The sequence below is a fragment of the Hippopotamus amphibius genome, chromosome 8 (assembly GCF_030028045.1).
Source record: "Hippopotamus amphibius kiboko isolate mHipAmp2 chromosome 8, mHipAmp2.hap2, whole genome shotgun sequence".
Classification (NCBI taxonomy): Eukaryota; Metazoa; Chordata; class Mammalia; order Artiodactyla; family Hippopotamidae; genus Hippopotamus; species Hippopotamus amphibius.
The window spans coordinates 146,342,662-146,358,369 of NC_080193.1; the positions used below are offsets into that span (position 1 = coordinate 146,342,662).

The following is a 15,708-nucleotide window of genomic DNA, read 5'->3' on the forward strand; positions in this document are numbered from 1 at the left end:
ATCCGGACTCCCGGGGTCTCCCAGGCGCGAGCGGGGGAGACCGCAGGGCCACTCGGCCGCCTGGCGCACCCAGGCTCCAGTGCGTCCCTGTCCCCGCGCACACAGCACCCCCGCCTCCCCGCCACCACACCCCCACCTACCCCCCGGCTCCCGCCTTCCGCACCCCCCAGCACGGTGCCCCGGCCACCTGCACACAGCAGCTCCGGCCCCGCGCACAGCGCCCCTGGCTCCCCGGCTCCCCGCCCCGCGCTCAGCCCCCCGGCCCCCCGGTCTGCCCGCGCACAGCGCCCCCGATCCTCCGGCCCCCCGGTCTCCCCGCGCTCAGCCCCCTCGGCTCCCCTGTCCCACCGGCCTCCCGACTCCCCGCGCTCAGCCGCCTGGTCTCCCCGCGCTCAGCACCCCCCGGCTCCCCTGTCCCCCGGCCCCCGGTCTCCCCGCGCACAGCGCCCCCGGCGGCGGCCGAGCGGAGCCCGAGCGGGGCGGCTCCCGGAGCGACTTCCTGTTGTGCCCGCGCCCCGCCGCCGCCGCCGCCGCCCGCCGCCCGCCGCCCGGCCGGCGCCCCTCGCCCGCTGCCCGCGGCCCGGCGCGGCCGCCGCCCATGGATGTCACCTAGCGCGGCGGCCATGGCGGCGCAGTGCTGCTGCCGCAAGGCGCCCGGCGCCGAGGCCGCGCCCGCCCGCCCGCCGCCGGAGCCGCCGCCCGCCCTGGACGTGGCCTCGGCCTCCAGCGCGCAGCTCTTCCGCCTGCGCCACCTGCAGCTGGGCCTGGAGCTGCGGCCCGAGGCGCGCGAGCTGGCCGGCTGCCTGGTGCTCGAGCTGTGCGCGCGGCGGCCCGCGCCCCGCGCGCTCGTGCTCGACGCGCACCCGGCCCTGCGCCTGCACTCGGCCGCCTTCCGCCGCGCGCCCGCCGCCGCCGCCGCCGCCGCCGCCGAGCCGCCCTGCGCCTTCGCCTTCGCCGCCCCCGGGCCGGGACCCGCGCCGCCGCCGCCGCTGCCCGCCTTCCCCGAGGCGGCCGGCGCCGAGCCCGCCTGCTGCCCGCTGGCCTTCAGGGTGGACCCGTTCACCGACTACGGCTCCTCGCTCACCGTCACGCTGCCGCCCGAGCTGCAGGCGCACCAGCCCTTCCAGGTCATCCTGCGCTACACCTCCACCGACGCCCCCGCCGTGAGTCCCGCCGGGGAGCGCGCCGGGGCGGTGGGCTGGTCGCGGGGCGTCTCCAGGCGGCCTCTCCCCGCGCTGCCGGGCTGGGGGGCCGTTCGTGCGGGCTCTGCGCCTGAGGCACCTGCAGAGAGATGGGGCCAGCCTGGCCCTCCCCCACCTGGCTCTGGAGCCCTGTCCAGGTGCCTGCAGGGCTTCCCAGCTGGTGCCTGGGGAGCCCTTGGGAGCCTTGGGCCCAGTGAGAGCCTGGGTGCTGGCCCGGGTCGTGGGGACAGGGGACAGCATGCCACCACAGGGGGCCTCTCCTTTCAGGTGTGCGGGGACCGTCCCTGCCTGCGGACAGGGGCAGCTTCTGGTGCGCACATGCCACGCTGTACATCTGCGAAGCCTGGCACTGAGAGGCAGGCCAGGCAGTGTCAGATGTGGAAGGGCCCCCGTGTGACCTGGCCTCCGGAGGACTGTTCCCCGGAGGTGGCAAGAGGGACAGACCTGCCAGAGTGGGAGGCAGAGAGGCCCGGCTTGGCCCTAATGCTTCAGGCACCCTGGGGACGGGCCGGTGCTGCGGCTGGGGGCCCCGCGTCCCCAGCACAGACGCACACGGAGGCTCTGCAGGGCTTTGGACAAGGAGCAGCAGCTGCCCCAGGGGCTCAGCAGCAAGGCTGGGGGCCCAGGCTGGGTGCTGTGGCCACAGTCCCCTCCACCATGGGGGGCTTTCAGGACGCAGCAGAGCCTCCGTTCCAGCAGCATGGGGGTTCCTGGGTTCCCTGTGGACAGCACACTTGTGACACTACCCCCCTCCCCCACACACACAACATACACATAGCCCCGGGAAGCCCAGAAGGTTCCATCTGTCACTGCCTCTGGCGTGTAAAGGGACAGGGTGATGGACAGGCGGCCTGAAGCATCAGGTCAGGAGCCATCAGGGTGACATCTGGACCGGAAGAGCCTAGACCAGACACACACCTGCCGGCTTCCTCCGTAACTCCCAGGAGCCCTCAGCTGCCTCCTCCCCTCCTTTGTGAGCTTCCGCAGGTGTGCTGGCCTGGCCACCTGCCTGCTGCGTTGGCACCTGCCGGGGGTAGTCTGGGGCTCTGACAGCTGGCATGTGTGCCTCCCACCACAGCCATGAAGACACAGGGATGTGGTCCTCCCTGGCCTTGATCTGTGACCTTGGAGCCCACGGGTCTGGTCCACCCAAGACTGGCAAGTGGTCGGCAGAGTGGTAGGACTAGGGCCCCTAAAGGCCACCCTTGCAGGCCTGACCCTGTCCCCAGCAGCCTGACCATGGAGGCCTGTCCCCAGTGGGATCCAAGGACCCCCTGCAGCAAGACCCCCTGTGGAGCGTCTCCTTAAATGCAGATTCCTGGGCCCCAGCCCCAGGAAGCTCTGTGGAAGGGCCCAGGAGTCTGCATGTTTGAATAAGCTCCCCAGACAGGCCTCTGACCATCTGGGGCAGCCCTGGGGGTCAGCAGAAGAGGAAGATAGTGCTGCAGGCTCCCCATGTGAGAGGACAGAGACGTAGCTGCCCAAAGGAAGTTTGGAAGTCTGGGAACGCTGGCAGTGGCCTGGCTGGGGTTGCAGGAACTGGATAGGCAGCCCTGCCAAGCCTGGACATCTGCTGAGGTCTGGGATCTGTAAGAGAGGCGGCTCCTCCTGGGTCTGGGGTCTTTGGGAGAAGCAGCCCCTCCCAGGTCTGGGGTATGCAGGGGAGGCAGCCCCTCCCGGGTCTGGGGTCCTGCACCTCTGTGGTCTCAGCATGGACAGCTCCCAGTGGCGAGCAGCTGTGGTTGCCATCCGCGGTGGCTTCCTGAGACCCGTCCCTTGCAGGGGGGCTGGGGTCCTTCCATAAGGGCCCTGGGAGGAGCCGCGCGCGCTCAGCCACTGAAGTGGACGAGGAGCAATCCAGCTGGCTTCACGGATCGGGTTGTCCTGGTGGGGGTGGGGGTGGGGAGACTCAGCACCCCACAGAACGGCTGAGGTTGGGTCGGGGGAGCTCCCCCACCCCCCGCCCAGGCTCCGTGCCGACCTTCCCAGAGACTCCAGGATGCTTGGGTGGAGCTGAGAGGGGCCGTGCTGAAATGGCCCGGGGCAGGCTGGGGGCCGTGGTGGGCAGGAGGGCGCGAGGAAGGGCTCCCTGGGGGGCGTGGGGCCTGGCCTCGGCATCTAGGGGGAGGTCGGCCGAGGGGACGGCAGTGTCCAGCGGGCACGGAGGTGGGGTGGGCGGCACCGACACCAAGGGGCACCCCCATTCTCAGCACCCCCGTGGCCTCCCCAGGCCGCCAGCAGTGCGCAGGGGACGTGGCTTCCAGGCCGGGGCCGTTTCTTTGCACAGAAGCCCTGAAGGGCATCCTCCCCACTCCTGCCCTGAGCCCACGTCCAGCCCCGATGGCTGCCCTTGCCGAGGACGCCGTGTGAGCCAGGTCCTGTGTGGAGGTCCCCATCCGTCCTGCAGATGAGCGAGGCACCCAGCGGTGCTGCCTCAGCTTCAGCCCCGCCCGGGAGGTGGGTGGCTGGGCGCTGGCGGCCACGGTGGGGTCTGTCCACAGGGCTCTGGCCGTGGCCCCGGTGGCCCTCCCCCGGCCTGCTCCTGTCCCGCTCGTCCTCTCCGAGTGCCCGGCCTCCGCTCCCTGCCCACAGGCCCTGGCCTGAAGCCCATCTCCCTGTGGGGGTCCCCCCCGGTGAGGCTGCCCCACTCCCAGGGTGGCCCCCGGCTCAGGCGTGCTCCTCCCTTCCAGTGTGCGGGGGTCACCAGGAAGCGCTGGTTTCCCCACATTTCCACATTCCTGGCTGAGACCGGATTCGCTCCTGCTTGTGAGAATTTGGGCTCGGGTGCTCTGACTGTCTGGGTTTCCCTTGGGCCGTTGCGGGGAGGGGCACAGGCTGGGGGCCCCCCTGGGCTGGCTGCTGGGTGCATGGTCTCCCGCCTGGAGAGAGGCCTGGCCCTGGGGACAGAGCACAGGCCACACTCTGGGCCAGCTGCCCTGCCCGCCCAGGGTGGGCGAGCCATGGTGCCCGGGAGCTGCTCTTGGCCCTGGAGGAGCCCAGCCAGGCTGTCCCCTCCCGGCCCTTCCTTACTCCCTTCCTCTCCAGCCGCTACCCCCAGTGGCCCTGAGCTTGGAAGCCTGAGCAGGACAGTGGGCTTGGGGCCGCTTCCCAAGGCCTTGCCCTCTTGAGGAACTCTGCGCAGCTTTCAGAATCACGGCCGGGCTGGCAGGGGTGTCCTGGTGTCCCCACGAGCCACTCTCTGTGGGACAGGGCGGGCGCCCCCACCTCGCTGGAACGATGAGGGCCGTCAGCCAGCAGCTCTGGTCTGCAGGAGGCCTCGGCCCACTGCGAGGGGAGAGCGGCAGTGGCCAGAGCCCAGGGGCCGTCGGCTGATACCCCACCCACTGCCCGCCGTAGATCTGGTGGCTGGACCCGGAGCTGACCTACGGCAGCGCCAAGCCCTTCGTCTTCACCCAGGGCCACTCCGTCTGCAACCGCTCCTTCTTCCCATGCTTCGACACACCCGCCGTCAAGTGCACCTACTCGGCCGTGGTCAAGGTCAGCGTCCACCAGCAGGCCCTGCGCCTCACTCTTCCCTGCCCGGGCCTGGCCCCCAGCTGCCACCAGGACACCGTCCTAGAAGGAGCCCGCTCTCCCTGCTGTGCAGCAGGGGCCGCCCTGCAGGGAGGGGCAGCCTGACAGGGTTGGGGTCTCGGACCCAGGCTGAGCCACAGGGTCCTGATGAGGGGAGGGCGCGGACAGAGTTGCCTGGTCCCAGGGCCGCTGGCCTGAGCGTGGCTGCACCCCTTCCGCCTCCCCACTCCCGACTGGGGCAAGAGGTGTGCAGACCAGGAGCGTGGGGTTCCCCGAATAGCGCAGGGGATCCCTGACGGGGCTGAGAGGGTCCCTGACAGCGACGTGGCTCCCTGACCCAGGTGACAGGCCTTCCCGTCAGGGATGTGGGGCTTCTGACCGGGCTGTGGAGTTCCTAATGGGGACGTGGGGTGCCCCATCGAGGACATGGGATGCCCTGATGGGTGGGGCCTCCTCGAACACAGGCCCCGTCGGGGGTGCAGGTGCTGATGAGTGCCACACAGAGCACGTACGTGGAGGAGGAGGGCGTCTACCGCTTCCACATGGAGCACCCCGTGCCCGCCTACCTCGTGGCCCTCGTGGCCGGGGACCTCCAGCCGGCAGACATCGGGCCCAGGTAGGGCCGCCTCTTACTTCCCGCAGCTGCTGCTGCTGCCCAGGGTCCAGGCCTCGGGGAGATCCCGCCACGGGCCGGTGTGCAGCCTACATCGTGGCTGCCCTGCTGAGGACCCCGCACGGCGGGGCGGGGCCGGCTCTGCCCCTGCCTTATTGCCACTCCCTGGGGCCACCCCTGCCAGGATTCTCTCACCCCCGCGCTCCCCCAGACCGCAGGCCGGGCTGCCGGCCTCCCCAGTGCCCTGTGCAAGCTGGTCCTCCTGCCAGGCCATGCCGCAGCTGGACGCTCCCTCACACGTGTGCGGGCTCCCTGGACTCAGAGGCAGAAGGAGCCAGCGGCCCCTCTCGCGTGGCCTGGCCCCCTGCTGAGGGGAGGGCTGTGTGGTGGCAGTGAGTGAGGCGGGCGCTGGGCAGCAGCTGGACGGTGGGCCAGGCCAGACTCGCTGAGGGTGGTGTGTGAGTCCAGAAGCAGAGGGCAGGCCCAGCGGGGTGAGTGGGATGGGGGCGGGTGCGCCCTGGCCCACCCTCTCCCGTGTGACAGGAGCCGCGTGTGGGCTGAGCCGTGCCTCCTGCCCACGGCCACCAGCAAGCTGTCGGGCGCAGTGGAACAGTGGCTGAGTGCGGCTGAGCGGCTCTACGGGCCATACCTGTGGGGCAGGTACGTCCTGGGGCACCTGGGAGCCCGGCTGGCTGCGGAGGGCGAGTCCCCACGCTGTGGAGAAGCAGTGGGGGCCCATGGCGGGGGCCTTGTCTGATGTCCTGGGGAGGAAGCGATGCTCACCGCCCGGGCCCCGGCCCGCTCACGGTCACCCCCTCCCCCCCCCCCACCGGGGCAGGTATGACATCGTCTTCCTGCCCCCCTCCTTCCCCATCGTGGCCATGGAGAACCCCTGCCTCACCTTCATCATCTCCTCCATCCTGGAGAGCGACGAGTTCCTGGTCATCGACGTCATCCACGAGGTGGCCCACAGCTGGTTCGGCAACGCCGTCACCAACGCCACCTGGGAGGAGATGTGGCTGAGCGAGGGCCTGGCCACCTACGCGCAGCGCCGCATCACCACCGAGACCTATGGTACCGCCCCGGGGGGGAAGGGGCGGTGGGGCGCCACCGCGGCCTCATGCAGGCTGGGCCACCGGGGCTGTCCGCCCGGCCCCCAGGGTGCGGTCCCCCTGCCGTGCGTGTGTCCAGCCGGGTGGCCAGGGGTCAGCTCTGCAAGGCTCAGGGCAGCAGCCTCGCACTGCCCCGTCCAGGTGCTGCCTTCACCTGTCTGGAGACAGCCTTCCGCCTGGACGCCTTGCACAGGCAGATGAAGCTCCTCGGCGAGGACAGCCCGGTCAGCAAGCTGCAGGTCAAGCTGGAGCCAGGTACCCACTCCCACCGGCCCTGCTCCGGGCCCCCCACACATCACCCGGCAGAGCCTCCTTGCCCACCCTGGGCTGACTGGGTGTCCCTGTCCCCACCACGGCATCCCTGCAGAGGCCAGGCCAGGAGCCCCCAGCCCAGGAAGTTCTCTCCTGGGATCCCTCAGCCTATCACCGCCTCTCACGGGCTCTGAGCACCCGTCCCCGTGGCGTGTGGACCCTCCGTCTCCACCGAGGCCCCTGGGCAGGGCGGCCCCATCCCTGCACTCCCAGGACACCGAGGCCTGAGGGACAGAGGCCCTCGGCCCTTCCTGCTTCACAGCGCCCTCCCGCCCCTGTCCCTCGGGACGCAGGAGGGCCAGGGCGCAGCCCAGAGCCGGGTGTTTCCCTCGCAGGGGTGAATCCTAGCCACCTGATGAACCTGTTCACCTACGAGAAGGGCTACTGCTTTGTGTACTACCTGTCCCAGCTCTGCGGGGACCCCCAGCGCTTCGACGACTTCCTCCGAGTGAGCAGCCCCCTCCCCCGGACAGGCCCTGCCCTCCGCTCCTGGGGGTGGGGATGGAGTGGCAGGGGGCCTGCGCGTGGCGCTGGGACCTGGCCTTTCTCTCGGGGCGGCGCCTGGGATGCCGCCTCCTCCCTCCTCCTCCCTCCTCCTCCCTCCCTCCCTGTTCTGCCCGCTTGGCAGGGCCCGTGTGGCAGCAGTGAGCGCCTCTGCACCCACCCCAGGGCCTGCACACCCCCCTGCAGACCCCTCAGGGCAGGGGCCCCTTCCAGCTCCGCAGGTCCCAGCTCTGCGGCAGGGGCCCGGGCGGCGCGGGGAGGCGGGGTGCGGGGGGCCTGCCCAGCCCCCGGGTCTGCTGAGCCGCGCCCCTGCCCCAGCAGGCCTACGTGGAGAAGTACAAATTCACCAGTGTGGTGGCCCAGGACCTGCTGGGCTCCTTCCTCGCCTTCTTTCCGGAGCTAAAGGAGCAGAGCGTGGACTGCCGGGCGGGTGAGGCCCCCACCTGCCGTGTGTCCGCAGCCAGCGAGCCCCGGGCCTGCCGGGGAGGCACGGGGTGTCCCCTCTGCGTGGGAGAGAGCCCCTCGCGGGTATCCATCCTTCCTGCAGCCACGCTCGCTGGACAGTATGGGCCTCAGGCTGGACACCACAGGAGCAGAGAGGAGGGTGTGCTTCCCAGCCTGGAGGGGCCGTGGGGGCTTCCCGGAGGAGGGCGCTTAGGCCAGGCAGACCTGGTTAAGGAGTCCCAGAAAGAGGTCCATGGAATCTGTGCAAAGGGCCTGGGGTGGGATGTGGGGCAAAGGGAGGTTTGCCTCAGAGCTGGCTGCAGCCAGCTGGCCTGCTTGCGAGGCGTGTGAGGGTGTCCCCGGTCCAAGGGCTTGGGGACCAAAGGAGAGACTGGTGGGGTCTGACGTCTAGGGAGAAGCCGGGGTTTGCTGTGGGGCGGTGAGGGGTGGTTGGGAGGGGTGGGCAGGGGACCCTGTGTCTGGGAAGGTTTGGTCAGTGCTCCGAGGGCTTTTCGGGTGGGGGATGGGCAGAAGCTGCCCCCACAGCTGCCCAGCTCCAGGGCTTTACAGCAGGAACATCCTTTCCCCAGGGAGGTGTGGCCCCCCCACGCCCCCCACATGGGGCAGCGCCGACTCCGCCACTTCCCCCCCGCCCCGCCACCCCCGCCACTGGGGTTACAGTGCCCCGTTGTCTCCTGCCCAGGAGAGACGCGGGAGGGCCGGGGGTGCCCCCGCGCAGAAGCCACCCCGTGGTTTGGAGTGGCAGGGGCCGGAGCTGATCCCGGCCTCCCCAGTGGCCCCTGCCCTTGGGGTCCCCAGGCCCTGGGACGGTCACCCCCAGGCACACCCTCGGGGTCTGGAGTCTCCCGGGCAGGCCTGCTCGGGACCCCAGGGTGGCGTCTCCCCCGCAGGGCTGGAGTTTGAGCGCTGGCTGAACGCCACGGGCCCCCCACTGGCCGAGCCGGACCTGTCTCAGGGATCCAGCCTGACCCGGCCCGTGGAGGCCCTCTTCCGGCTGTGGACCGCGGAGCCGCTGGACCAGGCGGCCGCCTCCGCCAGCGCCATCGACATCTCCAAGTGGAGGACCTTCCAGACGGCGCTCTTCCTGGACCGGCTCCTGGACGGGTCCCCGCTGCCCCAGGGTGAGTCCCGAGGCAGCCAGGGCGGTGCGGCGGGAGGTGGCCGCCGCGCACTGACCCGCCCGTGGCCCCGCAGAGGTGGTGGTGAGCCTGTCCGAGCGCTACTCCGCCCTGCTGGACTCCATGAACGCCGAGATCCGCATCCGCTGGCTGCAGGTCGTGGTCCGCAACGACTACCACCCCGACCTGCACCGGGTCCGGCGCTTCCTCGAGAGCCAGGTGTGGCCGCGCGCGGGCCTTCCCCCCCACCACCGCCCGCTCAGGCCGCATCCCAGAGAGTTGGGGCGGGGGAGGCCCTGGGGAGGCTGTGTCCGGAGGGGCCAGGCTGGGAGCAGCGTCCAGGGCTCTGGGCCCACGGGGCCCTGGGCGTGCACACCGGGGCGGCTGAGCTCCTCAGAGGCCCAGCCTCCCCACCCCCGAGACCCGTCCCCTCGCCATGCCCCCCAGCCCGAGCTCCCTGGAGACGTGGCCTCCGCAGAGGGCCTGCGGGGGGGGGGGGGGGCAGCGGGGCCCGCTGGGCAGCAGAGCGGGTGCAGCCCCGGGCCGGCCGGCGGGTGGGGGGGCCGAGGCGCGGCCCGTGTGACCCGCGGCTGCCCACAGATGTCCCGCATGTACACCATCCCGCTGTACGAGGACCTCTGCACCGGCGCCCTCAAGTCCTTCGCCCTGGAGGTCTTCTGCCAGACACAGGGCCGGCTGCACCCCAACCTGCGCCGGGCCATCCAGCAGATCCTGTCCCAGGGCTTGGGCCCCGGCGCGGAGCCCAGTGCGGAGCCCAGCGCGGAGACGGGCGGGGCCGGAGCGGACGCAGAGGCGGACACGGGCGCGCCAGCCCTGCTGCTCGGGGACGAGGCCCCCGGCAGCGCCATCTCTCTCAGGGACGTCAACGTGTCTGCCTAGCCCTCACCTCCCAGACACCACGATTGTGCCTTCTGGGCCCCGGGCCCACCGTGACGGCACCTGGGCCCTGGCCGGGAGCTCTGCGGGCCCCGCGCCCCTGCTGCAGGCTCTCCCGGGGGCCTCACGGGGCCGGCCGAGGCCAGGGACCTGGGCCCCTGCTCTCTTGCACTGCAGGCCCTGGAGTGGCCAGCACACACCACGCCCTCCTGTCTCAACACTGACTGCCAGGCGCTGCCCCTGGGTCGACAGCGACCGCCACACTGTGCCTTATGTCTGCCGGGGGGCCCAGGCCACGCTCTCCCCCCAGCGTGGCTCCTCCCCGCGGAGCCCCACACCCCGCCCCCCGGGCTGGCAGCCTCTGTTGGCCCCGGCAGAGGACGCCGACGTGCCCTCCACGTGGGGGCAGGGGACACCGAGGAGAGGGTGGGTGTTCCGGGGGGGGGGGGCCCTGGAAAGCCTTAGCTCCTCAGGGAACAGGGGTCCCAGGCCCCAGGGGGAGTGGGACAGGACAGGCTGTCTTGGGTGCCTGGGGCCAGTGCAGCAATAACACACGGAGGGGCAGGCGGTGCTGGTGCTCTTTCTAGGCCCACCCTGCTGGGAGAGGCCTGGGGACCCCAGCGGTTAGAGCTGGGCCCCCCGGGGGACCACTGCCACCGTGACTGTCCCATTAAACCTCCACTCTGCAGACTGCCTCCCGGCCTGTTTGTCCCTTTGTCTCACTTCTTGTTCTTCACATCCACCCAGCTGCCCTGGGGTGGGGTGTAGAGCTGGTCACAGCCGTTCCTCGGACACACGGGCTCCCGGCCAGAGGTAGGGAGGGGCTGGGCAGGGCTGGGGCCCTTCTCTGCCTCCAGCCGCTCCTGACCATCCCAGCTGGGCCCTCAGAGGCCCCGGATCCTCCCCTGCAGCCCCGGGGGGGTCTCAGCACCCGCCCTAAGCTGCGCCCACCCTCCCCAGCCCCTCTGCCACCCCCTTAGACCCTCAAACCCCAAAGCAAGGCGGCCACTTGTCACCACCCTTGCTGTGGGCCTTTCTCGGCAGGGGTCCCCTATCGCAAACTGGAGTCAAGGAAGAGGTGAGTGGCAAGGAGAAGTGATCTTGGGGGATGGAGACGGAGGGACATCCACTAGCACAGGTGCCGTAGAGGCTGCGGGTGCTGGGAGGGCGGCTCCGCTGTGGGTGCTGGGTGCTGGGTGCTGAGTGCTGGGTGCTGCAGCCGCCGCGACCAAGGACAGCGGCTGGGCCCTGCCCCTGCTGGCTGCCCTCGGGGTTGGGCTCCTGGCGCAGCACGCCTCTGGTGGTGGGCCTCTGTGCCCGTCAGCGCTGTAGGGCCTGCCACCGGGATTACGTGCTCTGACCCCAAAGTGGCCTGACCCACTGGCCGGACCCCGTCACAGAGCGCTCGAGACACGAGGGGCCGGGGCGTGGGAGGGCTGGAAGCGGTGCGCGCGCAGCCCTGGCGCTGCCACACCCAGCCCCCCGGGCATCAGATGTCCCGATGACGCTCCTTCCTGCACTCAAGGCCCCTCCCGCAACCGCACCCCCCCACCCCGGCCAGGCGCTGACCTGGCCCCGTCCAGTCATGGCCCAGGGTCTCGGGGGGCCATCCCTGCACCAGGGCCAGGTGGGGCTCCACGCGGCCCGGACACCTGTGAGCTGGGAGGGCGGGCTCCCGCCCGCGGGGGACGAGGACGGGCCGCAGCCACAGCCCCCTGCGGAGGAGGAAACACGGGGCCCAGCAGCCCCCGGCCCGTGGCAGTGTAAGAGGCCCACCAGGGGCCCCACCCTGGGCCTGGGTCCCCCAGTGGCCCTTGGCTCTGTCCTGGGAAGGGGCTGTCCTCCTGTCTTCCAGGCCAGATCTGAACGTGGGGTTGGTCAAGCCCTCCTTGCGGGCTGAACTGCTTCCTCAGCCTCTTCCCTGTCAAGGCCATTTTCAAGTTTCTAGTCCCAGGTTCTCGGTTTCTTGGGCAGTTCAACTCTCAAAAGCACTGTGGTCCCCGAGGTCCTGATGCCAGCTCTGTGGGCCTGAGCCACACCCACGGCGCCTGCTCCGCTCCCCGCCAGGCTCCCCTGACTTGGCGAGGCTCGTTAGCAAGCCCCACAGTGCCCCTGGGGGACGCCCACCCCCCGGCCGCGTCCCCGCCGCAGTCTGTCCTGGCTCTGACCTGCCCTCTGGGATGAGCAGGCGGCCTCCCAACCCTACGAGAACCTGCACTCCTGCCTTTCTCGATTCCGTCTCCTCCCGGCTGGCCAACCGGGAATGTTTGTTCAGCCTATCTCTTCCCCGTGGTATCTTGCCAAACACAGCCCGTGACCAACACAGGCTGCCAAGGTTCCCCAGCCTCTTCCACCAGACCTGGGAGTTATTTTGGACACCGTTTGCCTCATGAGTCATCACAGTTGAGTTTCACCACGTGTTTCGTGGCTGCATATCACAGGTTCCAGAGGTGGGCCCCCGCCAACCCCGCTGGCTGCGTCCCGCGTCCCGATACAGCCGCACACCTCTCCTAGGGCCGACGTCTCGTGCTGCGGCAACAAACAGCTCAAAAACACGACGTTTCAAATGACGAAGCTTTCTCTCTCAGGCCACGTGTCCGCTTCAGGCCAGGTAGGGGTGGTTCCTCAGGGACCCGTGCTGATGGAGAGCACCTCAGAGATAAAGGGGGCCGTGAGGGGCTCACGCGGCAATAAGACGTGCTGGGGCCCCACGCCACGTCTGTCCGCAGGGCTCACGCGGGCCCCACACAGCCACGCCCGCCACGGGCACGGAGGTGGGGGTTTTGGCCAGTGGCAGCCGTGATCGGCACAGGGGCTGAGGGCACAGGGCTGGGAGACAGAATGCTCGGGACAGAGAAGGGAGCCGTCCGGCAGGAGAGTGGAGCCAAGCGGGGTGACGCCCAGAAGGGGGACGGGAGTGGCCACGCGCATCGGACCTGCTGGGGCCGAGGAAGCTGGGACGGTGAGGAGAGATGCCCCCACGCTGCCCGGAGCCTCTCTGGAGTCCGGGTGCGGGGGTCCGAGTCCCTCAGGCCGGGTCCTGTGCCGTCCAGGCTTGCCTTGGGGCTGCGTCTCTCCCCTCCCCCACTCTTACGGGGACTCACTGGGGCTACGTCCCCTCTCTCAGGCCACATGACTGGGGCGGAACTTCGGACGTAAAGAGGAGGTCCAACTGAGCGCCCACCCAGGAGAGCACGACGGCCAACACTCACCGGCCCAAACCGACCCCCGAGAGGTCAGAGGAGGGCTTTGCAACTGCAGAATCAACATCTCAGCCACACAACGGCAGGGGCAGGCGTGGTGGTGAAACAGACCGTAAGACAGGAATCCAGGAATCGGCACTTGTGAGAGGACCAGGGGTCAGGGAAAGAACCAGCCAGAGACCCAGGAAGCTTTTTAAAGGGACGATCTTTTAAATAAAAAATGAAAACTGAGAAGAATGGTCACGATAAAGACAGGACTCGTGGACTGGAATAACTGACAGAGCACTCGTAGCATCCGCAGAGGGCCTTACGGAGGGAAAGGACACAGGAAAAGTGAAGACGGCGCGTTCGCCCAAGACCTGGGGTCACAGAGAGACAGGGCCACGCAGAGAAGCTCAAACGGATCAAGGCATCCTCACTCGCACACACCGGGGACTCCAGCCTCCTTTCCTTAGCCGCTGCCCGCCTGCCCCGATCAGGCCACCCCCCTGCCTCCCCTGCCACCAGGCTGGGCCACCTGAGGCTGCCACACCCCGGGCAGCCTCCCTAACCCACAGACCCTAACACAGGCTGTCCTTTCACCAAGAGCAATCTGAGGTCAGCTGTTAAGGTTTTTATGTTTTTTGGGTTGTTTTTTTTTTCACTTTCTCTCTAAATAATCACTGACCAGACCCTGGGAGGATGAAGGCCAAGAGCAGGGCAAGGACCCTGAACGTGGGGTGTGGCAAGGCTGCCCACGGGGCAAGCCCAGCATCTGGGAGGAGGGTGCTGACGGGGCTGCCGCTCACCCGCCCAGGCCCAGATAAACCTCCCTTGTTGAGAAACGCATGAGCAAGCAGAGAAGAACAGACTCCACGACCTGAAGTGAATGTGACGCCCACGGCGCAGAAAATATCCCACGTTGGAGACACAGCATCTCAGAGGACTGACGTCAAGGAGGAAACTGTTTAGTGTTCGTAATAAAACTTAAGAACACATGACTATTTAGGAGCAGCAGTTAGAGGGGGCATTCCTATGAGGATTATTTTTCACGATGAGGTTTTAAAAAAAAAAACCAATTTAATGTAAAACATCACCCCAAAAGAATCCATTCCTCTGGCAGTGAGCAAAGGGACCTTGGCCTGCCTGGCTTCAGAATGCTGGCTCTCTCCCACTTACAGCAGTGGGGTCCTGGGCTACTCTCTCCTCCCTTTGAAGTTCAGGTTCTTTGTCATAAAATGGGACAGTGATACCTGCCTCTGAGATATGCAAGGATCCCACACACTCCCCACCTCATCGTTGGCAAGTGGGTTTGACCCTTCAAGCCCTTAGGGGCAGAACCCGCCTCACTTCTGTTGGAGAACTGACTGTGGGTTTCAGGAAAGACACAGATGACTTTGTTCCAGCCCTGCCTGGGAAGATTCCTCTAGCGGGAACCTTCCCACAGGGGCAGGGGAGAGACCCAAGCTTCCAGAACCCACAGCCACTCTACCCCAGCTGAGACCATCCCACAGAGGAGCGGTCCACACTTGTGGCCCTCACTGACTGCCCCCTCGGCCCAGGCCCAGCATCGCTTCTCACTTACTGCTCAGCCCGCCCTGGGCTCCCTGCACTGTGGGGTTTGTAGTTGGAGATGGGCCCGGAGAGCAGCCAGGACACCTGCCCAGCAGAGCCAGGTTTCCGATGATTCTTGCTCAGAGGACTTCTGGGTGCTCCTTGCTCAGGGGCCCCGGGATACTGCTCCACACACCTCCTGGCCCTGCTGGGATGGACGCCCGGGCTCCCACCATCTCTCAACACTCAGAGGCCAGAGTGAGCTCTGGGATGTGCATGGTGGAGGCTGGGCGTGCAGGCCCAGGACCTTGCTAAGGTAGGGGAGCTCCCACCTGTCCCATCCCCTCAGGAAGAGAATCCTGGACAGGAGGCCTTGTTCAGAGGGATGGGCACCGCACTGCTCGCAAGCCCAGGACACTGGGGTCGACCTCTGGCTGCCTGGGGTGCGGCACACGGTCTGCACTGCTTTGTGGGCCTGAAACTGCCCTGCAATTCAGATGCATCAATGTAACTGAGAAAGTGTCTAACCCAAGTCTGCCTCAAGGTGTTTTTCCCAAACATTGTCCTTCTACTGCGGGTTCCATGAGCTTCCTCACCTGAGGGGCCCAAGGCCAATCCCTCCAGCTCCGTGGGGCCTCCCGCTGTCTCACTCATAACCCTCAAACAGCGCCGTGACATGGAGCTGGTGTTCCCGCCTTACAGAGAGGTCAGAGGGCCCTTTAAATAACTGCCCGTCGCAGGGCCCGTGGTTGTGTAGACGGGGCTTATGAGCCAGCTGCCCCCAGAACACCTCCCTGTCCCCCCACCCCAGGAGCTTCCAACACCTCCTGATACCCACGAGCCAGAGGCTCCACTCTGCACAGGGCAGGGGGTGGGCCCAGGAGGGAGAGGGGATACCGCTAACTGGCCAAGGGATCGTCTCTGCACCGGGGGTGGGGGATGGGACCACAGGGCTGTGGGGTAAGCGTGGCCCAGGAGGAGCTGTGCCCGCAGGCTGACAGGAGAGCTGCCTTCATGCCATCTCCGTGCTGGCCACAAACCTGTCCCTGCAGACCTGGGCTGCTGCCTACCCAGCGCCAACTGTCTCCTGGCCCTTCTCTGGGCACGGACCCAGCCCTGGACACCGACACACCCACGGGAAGCTGCCTGCTCTGCAGAGCTTGCAAGCCTGGGTCAGTGGCACAGCAGAGGCTCCCACTTGAGTCCAGGTCCTGG

The 15,708-nt window shown here is 68.4% G+C and overlaps 1 protein-coding gene across 3 annotated transcripts; it reads left to right on the plus strand.

Annotated features, from left to right (window-relative positions):
- Positions 1-541: 541 nt before the first annotated feature.
- RNPEPL1 (arginyl aminopeptidase like 1) lies at positions 542-10,476 on the plus strand. Of its 3 annotated transcripts, none has more exons than XM_057746359.1 (11): positions 542-1,163; positions 4,560-4,700; positions 5,201-5,352; positions 5,893-6,009; positions 6,188-6,423; positions 6,603-6,716; positions 7,109-7,221; positions 7,599-7,707; positions 8,633-8,863; positions 8,937-9,079; positions 9,461-10,476. In XM_057746359.1, exons 1-11 carry the CDS (start codon positions 603-605, stop codon positions 9,758-9,760), a joined length of 2,217 nt encoding a protein of 738 aa, XP_057602342.1. In that variant the 5' UTR covers positions 542-602; the 3' UTR covers positions 9,761-10,476. The 3 variants fall into 3 exon arrangements, with proteins under 3 accessions (XP_057602342.1, XP_057602343.1, XP_057602344.1); XM_057746360.1 differs by having other exon boundaries at positions 5,219-5,352; XM_057746361.1 differs by having other exon boundaries at positions 4,620-4,700.
- The last annotated feature ends 5,232 nt before the right edge of the window (positions 10,477-15,708 follow it).